The 10,000-nt window shown below is 49.3% G+C and overlaps 1 protein-coding gene across 1 annotated transcript in view; it reads left to right on the top strand.

Moving 5' to 3' along the window:
• The window catches only part of Dys (Dystrophin), a 421,748-nt gene that overhangs the window by 273,924 nt on the left and 137,824 nt on the right, over positions 1–10,000 (top strand). The window contains exon 40 of the mRNA XM_077631460.1: positions 6,470–6,584. Coding sequence (XP_077487586.1) covers positions 6,470–6,584 — 115 coding nt within the window. The remainder of the gene's footprint in view (positions 1–6,469; positions 6,585–10,000) is intronic.

Raw genomic sequence — 10,000 nt, 5'->3', positions numbered from 1 at the left:
TGCCCATCCAGTCCCCGTTCTGTTCATGTGTGACGTTCCTTTTCGCTCCTTCCGAGTCCGTTTCGAAGCATTTTCACCGCGTCCTAATGGCTCGTCTCGGCTTTTATTATGGCTTGGGTTCCGGTGGGAAAGGTCAGTAATTCTCTGCGGCTTGCGCCAAGTGCATTAGATTTTTCTCGGGCGCTTATAAAGGAATTCGCTGGCCTCTCCGGGCTTCTGGGTTTCTCTGACGAGCCTGTTCTTTTGTTTTTTCCACTATTTGCTTCTCCTTCCGACTGGCGTCTCCCCTTCTCTTTCCGTTTTCTTCCCTAAGTACCCCGCAGAGGAGGTGTGTCCCGCGCTATGCTACTGCGGCATTCTAGGAGGGGAATTGAAAAAAAAAAGAAAAATGAAAGCCTAGCCGGGTCACAGTCGGCGGGGCGACCATTAAGGCACTCCGCTCAGTCTCAGTCCCTCTTTATTCTTCCCCAGTTTCTGTTCCCGATAATTCCCCGCTTCTCTTTTCGCGGCGCCTGCCTTAATGCGTCTAGAAACGTAGGCCGCCTGTCTTCGCAGGCCTTCTTTGCACTCGCAATGTGCCCCCCCCCCTTTTTTTTTGTGCGAGCGCTCGTTCGCGTTCCACTTTCGACTGTTTCTTTTTCGTTGTTGTCAATTGTTGTCGTTGCTGAGTGCTGATCGACTGGTGCCATTGTTTAATCACTCTGGCAGGGTCGAGGCCACTCGTGCTGCGCCCATATCCTGTCAGTAATGCTCATTTAGACCGTCTTTATTCTAGTCGCGAAATTGTTCGTAATGCGGCTACGCGCGGTTCGTTTTAAGAACACTTCTGACCCTTTCTTTGGGAGGAGGTTGTGTCCTTGTTGTGTTTTGAATTTTTTTTTTGTGCATTCGTGCTCTCTATGTAAACGCGAGTTCTTCAGATCAGTATATATCGAGGTCTCGTGATTGTTAGAATGCGACAACTGACGGCGCCGCTTGACTGTAGTTCGTGTGTTCCGGTGCGATTTTGCCTCATCTTTTGTAACCCGTTACACGGTAGTATGCTGCAAACTTTCCTTTTGTCTGGTTTCACCGCATCGCCTCTTTCTCCGTAGGAAGTGATGACGTGGCAGAGGTCAAACTGAGAGTGAGCTGGTCTGTTATTTGTTTCTCGAGGCTCTTCCGTCGGATAAAAATACGTGGCTTCGCAGACTTCGGAATGCTCACACGTATAATGCTGTTCGTTTGTAATATCGTATAGTTCATATCCGAATGAACTCTCCCCATTTCGATACGTGCGAGAGCAAGCCGCGGGAGTCGCGGGAAAAAAATTTACCGATGCCAAAGCGGACCCTCGTCTGTAATGGAAATCTTTCCCGCGCGTTTCGTCACAAAGCTCGGAAAGCGACGCTACACTGTGGCCGCGGCGCCGTAAATTTCGCGGCCCGTGGACAGGGACGGCGCCTCGCGGGCGTCCGAGTAATTTGTCGCCGTCTCTGCGGGAACTCGACACGGCGCCGAGGGAGGCCGGGGAGTGCGAGGAGGGTTGGAAGCTTTCCCTTCCCCGCGTGGCTTTGCGCCGGTTCCCAACCTCGCTTCCCTTCGCGACCCGAGTGGGGAAAAACGGCGGCTCCGTGCGACAGCGAGGTTCCAAAGCTTTCGCAGCTGGGGGATAGCCCTCGCAGTATCTAATTACGAGCGGCTGAGTTATGGCTGGTTAGAATGCGCCGCCTCAGTCTCAGAGTGGTCCGCTGGTGTTTGGCTCTAAAATGGGTTTAACTTGGGCATTCTGAACTTTCTTCGACAACAGCGGGACTTCCAAAATCATCACCAAAATCACCATCATCATAAAAGACTGCACTCTGATAAATCGAACACAGCTTCCGCCCGTAAAGTGACACCTTGTAACTATAGTTACAAGGTTATAGTTACAAGGTGTCACTTATCGGGCGGAGGTTGTGTTCGACTTATCAGAGTACAGTTTAGTTACAACGATCCTTGTAACTATAGTTACAAGGTGTCACTTATCGGGCAGAAGTGGTGTTCGACTTATCAGAGTGCAGTTTAGTTACAACGATCCTTGTAACTATAGTTACAAGGTGTCACTTATTGGACAGAAGTTTAATTCGACTTATCAGAGTGCAGTTTAGTTACAAGGTGTCAGTTATTGGGCGGAAGTTGTGTTCGACTTATCAGAGTGCAGTTTTTGATGATGATGGCGATTATGTACTTTTATGGCTCAAGGGCAACTATGGCGAAAGAGCGCCATGGCACAAGATATTTTCGATACTCAAGATGCGGTCAAAGACCCATTTTCCAAACATTTCACCTTAAAGAAGCCGAGCGCCAGGCCAGGGAGAAAGCTTATTTATCACCGGTGGGTGCCCGGCGGCACTGGGGATCGAACCCCGCACCTCCTGCACAGAGCGCACTTTTTGCCACCGGCGTTATTACAGCGTCTCGGGAATGGGAAGGTACGTGTGGGTGAAGCACACGCAAGGCAGAGCCAGCCTGGCGAAGTGTAGCGCTTTGTGCAAGTAAAGGACGTCTGTGGCGTTGAAGCTTGTTTTGCCACCTGAGATTGTTTCATAGCTTCTCGCCGGCTTCACATATGCCATCGTGATGCACGTTTGGTCTGTCGGGATCTTCGAGATCGGCCGCCTGTTTTCAGACTGTGGTATTCGTAAACACTGTGTCGATGCCATTTGTTTCGTTGGAGGTGCAACATCCACCAAAGTGAAGGGCGCAGACGCAGTCACCGCTCCTGTTACCGCAAGTCGAGCGCGTGCTGTCGTGTTTGTCCTACCACGCTATGCAGCCAGCACATAGCGTTTTAGAACACCGCTATACGTATGGAATCAATCACCTGAGACCTCTAGTTCAGTATCAAACCGGTGGACGCTTCTTTGTATGGCGTCTCCGCAGTGTGTTAGGGTGGGCGTACGATGCATCTATTTACAGTACTGCTAGCCCTAAAGATAGGGACCGTGGCAGGGTGGAAAATGCATCAGTAAACATCAAAATAATCCGCAGCTAAATAAAAACATCGTTTGAAAAGGATACTAGACTTGAAATATTAAACACTTGGATGGAAGTACAATTCATTCAGAAACAGTAAATGATAAACAGGCTTTATGTATTAAGTTCGACCAACGGCTGAAATTTATCCACTTAAGCCCACATGCTTTTAAGGTCGTTCTACCCGGCTACCGAGCGTGAACAGATTGAGTGTTCAGAAGCATTGTTTTTTTGTTTGAAAAGGCAGCAGAGTAAGATGATTTCTGCGTTTCGTAGTGTAGACCCGGAAGAGACGGTGACATATTCATGTGTTGCTTTTTAACTTACCTTTGACAACTTGAAAGCGCGCAGTCTTATTTGTGTGTTATATTAATACCCTCATACCTGCTCTATCCCCGAGTTCAGTGAGTTACTTGATGCGATACTGATTAAAGATAAACCTGACTGATTTCTTTTGCACCCCTTCCAGTTTATTGACATTGACTGAAATAAATGGATCCCAGGCTATATTTCCGATTTCCAGAAGATGTAAAACAACGGATTCGTTTATATCGATGCAACCGGGAATGCTGTGGGGTAGTTTAATGCGGAACGCGCTCTTGTGAATGAGAAGGGTTTCAGATTTAAACAAAATAATTAAATACAGTTCAATCAAATGGATGATTCGGTCATGCCTCTGGTTGGTATGGCCGCCCTTGCAGCTTCTGAGAACGGTCTGCTGTGCGAGAAGTGGTCGGCGCCATTTCCGTGTCGCATTTTTTTTTATCGCTGTTTGTTGAACTTTCATGCGTGCGCTGGCAATATTATAACGGTGTTATAGATAATGTCAGGTTGGTTATATATTTATGTATACGCGCCTTCGCAGGGAGTCTGTACGCTGGCCGACGCATATCTGCATACCTCGACAGCTTCCCCCGCCCCCCCCCCCCCCTCTCTACATTTGCATCTTTCGGCCAGGTACTTTTGGCAGCTTGATGACTCGTCGTTAAGCGACGCTTGCCGGCCGACCGTGCTTGCAAGTGACGCGCGCGGGCTTTTTTTATTTTTTCTTTCTTTGTTGCCTTGCGGGACGCGTGGCGCGTTTACCGGCCAATTTACGACACTGAATGCATCTGGCACGTGGCACGACGCGGCGCGGTTGACGCCTCGGGGGCTCCGCGTCGGCGCCGTTGTTTAATTAAACCTACGCTCCGTTCCACTAGAACCGTGCAGCGTCACGCGCAACTTCAGAGCTAACGCGAGCCAATCAGCGACCGCATTCGCACATCCGTTCGCGCGCGTCTTCGCTTCCCAATTGGCTGCCGACGAAACACGGGCGACGCCAGTAGCCGAGGCGCCGACCAATCACGTGTGAGCAAGCCTCGTAAAGTCTGATCCTGATTGGCTGGCGCGCAGCAGCTCCGGCGTCCGCGATGCTGCACCGTTTTACGTGCGGTGAGACGGGGAATATGGGAGAGTGTCCCGGGGGCTGAGGGGAGGAGAGATGCTTGTCGGGGCGAATTGCGTCACTTGACGCTTGTCCGCAGACCCGCGGTGATCCATTGTGCGCTCGGCATTCATCCCCTTTCCGGCCGAGTCCAATCGCTCCTGTTCCGCGTTACGTTAGGGAGCACTGGTTTGATCGAGTTGGGGAGCGGCGTTTTGATGGTGGGTTGGGAGGAGGGGGGATTGGGGAAAGGAGGAGAGGACCCTGCCTGCGTGGATGAGCGGTGCTGGTGCTGAATTGCGATGAGGGCGACGCGCGCAACGATGACAGGCCGATCGATCTCTCGCGCGTTATCCAGCGCCCGGTGTGCGGTACGCGTGCAAGGTGCGTACGAAGTGATTACGGGCTGAATTTCGCTGGCGTGTGCGGCGCTCCTCGCTCATGGCTGGCTGCCTCTTTTTCACGTTTCTGGCGATCGTGACTGCACTGCGGGGCAGAGCACAGTGGCTCGGAACTGGGCACCCATCCCACGTGGGGCCTACTACATGTGCCGTGGCAGCAGGTGTACACTCTGAACAGAAAGGAGTAAATAGGGAGTAAGCTGTCCTCTAGCCCACCCCCTTTTATAAAAGGAAGTGTAGTAGAGGACAGATTACTTTACTCCTATATAGGCGTATTCGTGTTTGGAAGCGTTTAGAAGTACAAGCGTAGTTTATAAACCTGACGCGCCATTAATGTCTGGGTGTATTATTTATGATGCAGAAAGGGTTTGAAAAGTGGCAAGTAAGGCAGCTAGATGCAGGGAAAGTGAAAGTGTGCTACATGTTGAAATGAAATCGCGTCAAGGAGCTAAATGTTATGTGTTCTGTTTTTTTTAACAGGGATGGCAGTATTCAGAAAGGGTGCCACTTCCGTCGGTTTTCATTAGAAACACGTGCGGAGCGTCATTTTGTCTCTAGAACTAAAGCTAGAGGATGGCTGGGGTTCTCAGGGAGTGAGGGGGAAGGCAAGAGAGATATTTGTGTTTCTTCCTGCACTGCGTATGCATATATCAAGCTTTTTTTTTTTTCACACGCGCACTCCTATTTTGCACACTTTTGGCAGGGTTAATACGGTCATTCTGTGCTTATCAAAGCGTCTTCACTGCTTTGTTCATGTACCCTTTTTCCCATTGAACACATTTTGTTCGCTTAACAATTGTTCTCAATGCGTGTGCTGTGTGCTTTGAGTAATTGTTGGGCTCGTTGCGTTTCTACTAACAGAGATGGCGCTTGTTCTGGTCTTTGTAACCCCTTCACTGTACTAACTAACCTAACTAATTTAAAAAAAGTCTGCTGAACCAAGCTAGAGTACATTTCTTGCATGGCGGCTCACCTCTCACTATACGCTAGTCGATATTTCGTGGAATTCCCAAGTGCGATCCTTCGCTTATTTTTATTATCTATTTTATTACTTTAGTAGCCACCAGAGTTCTTGCCTATTAATTGCTGCAGTTAACACTAGTACAGCGCAGTGGGAGTGCGATTAGAATGGTTCAGCGATTTTTACCATTTTACTGATATGAGGTTCGGCGTACTTTATTATTATATAGCTTTAGCTAGTCTGAAGGTGTGCGATTAAGAGCGGTAAACGAATGATCTTAGTCCTTCTATTGTGGGTCGTGGCCCCACAGTAAACACAGTGTGCTATCAGCAACGAATGAAACGAACAAGAAAATCAAAGTGGCAACAAAAAAAAAAACGCCGACATATTAGCTTCTGGAGTGAATTAACACTTCTGAAGAAGTCTTCGCGCCTTCGAGGTTAGGGGAATCTGGACTTGAATTGAGCTTCCCCCGGCTAATATATAGTTATTTTGCTGGTCGGGGCGCAATTGTCTTGTTCGCGTTTCATTTCTTACTGATAGTGCGCAAGCTGTGCATATTGCATGGCAGTGACTGCGGTTGTAACAGGCACATGAAACGTGGTTCTCCTTTTCTTATGGGTCTTCACCGCTTGTCTTACGCTTGGTCGCATTTTTCTGTTCCTCTCTCTCTCGTCCGGACAGAAATATCTCCTGGAACATGAGCAACAAGGCGCGTCGTTGAAGAAGCTTCAGACGGCTGTGGACTACCAGTTGGCCAAGTCGGAAGACATGGCTGACAAGGACCTGCGATCCAGGGGTGAGCTTCCAGTGGGACTCTGTTTTTCTCTTTTGTACTAGCCCCAGTTCTCGGGAATGTCTTCGATAAAAGTGTGGGGGACCTTGTTGTTGGCCTCGCGGTCGTCCGTGTTTTATGCGCTATTCCTTGACCGAAAATAGAGCTGGTCCGGTTGAGTGTCCGGCCATGCTGTAATGCCCACTGTGTAAAGGCTCCCTCGCGTGACGCTAAGTATTCTCTCCCGTGGATTTCTAGAGCGCTTACTGTTTCAGCACCCGACTAGTAGCATGTGAGCGAATCACGAATACACTCTTACAGCAGTTAGAGTTGGACAGAGGGAAACAGACTGAGGGCTCGTATATCTTCGTCTTCCTTGCTCGGTCCGCAGTGAAGGGGTGGCTCTGCACACTGTGTAAAATGCAAGCAGCCGCATAATCAGATAGTTACGCTTTAACGCGAGAGCGTTAAGGGTTCCCTGTCGCGCAAAAACCGTCGTCGGCGTCGTCGGCCGTGTGCAAAAAATGCCGATGGAAGCAAAGGATGAAACTGAGCTCAAACGAAAATTTGGGTTTCTGGTGGGAATCGAACCCAGGACCTTCGGATTGGGAAACGGGCATGCGCGGTATACCCATAGGCCCCGAAGGCTCGTTGGTTTAAGGCGAATGAAGGTGGACCAAGTGACCACATTGTGGTGTTTGACTTAGTGAACTGTCTTACGGACATGTACTGATGCGTATACATGAGTTATTGTGAGTATGTTAATTCGAAATGAGGCCGTTGTGCGAGTGTTTATACGTGATGCGAACGGGACCCGGTAATGCTCTGGCGTTTCACTCATAATGGCGAAGCTTAAGCGTCTCCAAAATTTTTGGGAGCCGACCATTGAAACCTTTCCCTACCTTTAAGCGTGCTTTGAGCACGCTTAAAGGAAATCGCGCAGTCGCGGGCGCGTCCATGATCGAGACACGTAGACGAACGAGGTTTTGATTGTAGCATTCCAAGGCTTTACCACCGGAAAAGAAGCAGAAAAGAAGAGGACAAAGGAATTATTTCACGAGGGGGAATTCGCCGTTGAAACGCTGGTGCCATCCTCCTTTCTTTTTGTCCGTAGATGGCGTCATTTCGTCCGCCCCAAGCATGTCCGTTTGTTCGGAGTGTGCGCAAGGGGGCCGAAAGTGGGTTGTAATTCGGCCTGTGTCCTCTTTGTGTGCAGTGACAAAGGCACGAACGGTTGCCTTTCTCGCCGCTCGCCCTCTGCTCTGAAGCTTTCTGTTCTCGGGGATTTCTCTCGCTTACTGTTCTTTTTTTTTAAGAGATCCTTTTCGGTTCGTACGGCTTGGTTTCCCGAAACAACCACTGCACCTCGCCGCCGGCTTTTTCGTCGGGAACGGCAAAAAACAGCCCCCAACTGCCTGAAAAAAAAAAAAAATTAGGGACGGACTTTCTTCTAAACCGCTTTGTTTATGTGCAACCCTTATCTTGGGTGAAAGCGGGAGACCGTTCGTGACACCGCGGGCATAACAAATGAGAAAAACAGTGGCGCCTTAAATTGGCGGCTTCTTCGTAATTGCCGCTGGGATTGACATCTTGGATGGTCCGGAGAGTTGACATCTTGGATGGTCCGGAGAGAGTCGAGGAGGCACTGCCGTTGGAAACTTCGGGTGAAAGAAAGAAAAAGGAGGTGTTTTGACCAAGATAAATTGGCCTATTAACGCTGCCACCGCTTTTGTTTATTTATTTTGCCGTTCGAGCGCGCGGTCACCATCAGTGGAACTTCAGCGCTCCTGGACACGCTTGCTGAGACGTGTGGATTTCTTTTTTTCTCGCCCGTAGATTCTCGGTCTGCTGTGTTCGTCTGTCCTCTTTTTTGTTTTGTTTTGCTTGTTTTTCAGCCCCACGTTCGTGTTTTTCCTGTGCTGAGTCGGCACGCGCGTCGAGGGCCGGAAAAACACACACGTCCGCGTTTTTTTCTTTTGTTTTTGTTTTTCCCAAATGCGACCTCGTAAATTGCCCTCCTCTCGCCAGCGCTCGCGCGCGCCAACTTAACGCGTCGTGTTCTTCAGTAGCGAAGAAAATTCCGCCACGCGGCCTGATGGGTGGATTGGAGCGCAGAGATATTTAGTTAAAAAAAAAGACATCAGGGAAGCTCCATTCGGAAAAATTTGACACTAACATAATTTGTCTCGATTTTTTCTTTGCATACATGGGGGGGGGGGGGGGGGGTGCAATGCTAGCTAGCACTATGTTTCTGTTTCGCGTGCACCAAATGAACAAGAGCGGTGAAGTGAGTGGTTTGCATCTCTGTTCTAAGAGTATCCGTCTTTAATAGTTTTCTTGATCGCTGCTGTTCTACTCTTACGTGCAGTATGCATGCAGACGTTCAAAGAACCATGGGGTAGCGCAGTCTTTAAGGCGCGTTTGTCGAGGCCACAGCGGCGGGGTAATCGCGTTTCCGAAATTCCAAAAACTCTTATGGAGGCTACTAACGGACGGCTACAAATCTCTAATTGCAACTAGACGCCTAACTCTAGTAGTTAAAAAGTTAATTATTGGAAATTAGTTGACCATCTTACGAGTTAAGGTGATTCACCTGTTTTTCTGGCGTCCACCAACCCTGGCAATACCATATCGCAAAAGCCACATTTTTTTTTGCCTCAAAAATCCCATTTTCTTCCTTTTAACACCCGGTATACGATGCCTTGGCTAAGAATTGCTGTCGTATGTGGACTGTCTGTCCCTGGTTTTTTCCCTTGCTTCGCCAAGCAGTTATACGGGTCGTTTGGCTCGCCCTTAGTGCTGCTCAGTGTTCGTTGAAGGTGCCTCCGTTTTTATATTATTATTTTCTTAACTGACGCTATCGGCTCTTACCCCGACCGATCCTGTTGTTTGCTTTGCGGCGGCTCGTATTGAACGTGGTGGAGGCGCCTAACGACACGGGATGGTGCGGCCTAATCCTTCGGGTTTCCCGGCCATGATCCTGGCGATTATAGCGCCATCTTCCTGCTTCTTTTTCGTCCGTTGTTGCCGCTTCCTCCTTGCTGCGTACGTCCGGCAAGCCAAACTCCGCGAACCCAGACAAAGCTGCGCACACAAGCCTGATATCGGTTCCTGGGATAGTTGAGCGCGTGGCACTGTTCACCTGGCTTGTTTTATATCTTTTTCTTTCTTGTGGCTGGCCAAAGTTTTTGCTGCACAGTTTTCCCGGGATCTCTAGGGAATGTCCCCATGACCCAGGTTGGCTGTATAGTCTCTGCTTTGCCGCTAGATGTCTCCCTCGAAGCTTGTCTCTTGAATAACTGCTCGTGCAAACAGTCGTTATGGATGTGCGAAGCGAAAGTTGCTCCGACGGCGACTTCAAAGAGTTAGCCGGTGTTAAACATTAACATTACGTTAGTGGCCTTTGGTTTCGTCGGCCGTAAGTGCAGCCAGACTGTTAC

Source organism: Amblyomma americanum, chromosome 7 (assembly GCF_052857255.1).
Source record: "Amblyomma americanum isolate KBUSLIRL-KWMA chromosome 7, ASM5285725v1, whole genome shotgun sequence".
NCBI classification, from domain to species: domain Eukaryota; kingdom Metazoa; phylum Arthropoda; class Arachnida; order Ixodida; family Ixodidae; genus Amblyomma; species Amblyomma americanum.
This window is presented reverse-complemented; position numbering and strand designations above follow the sequence as displayed.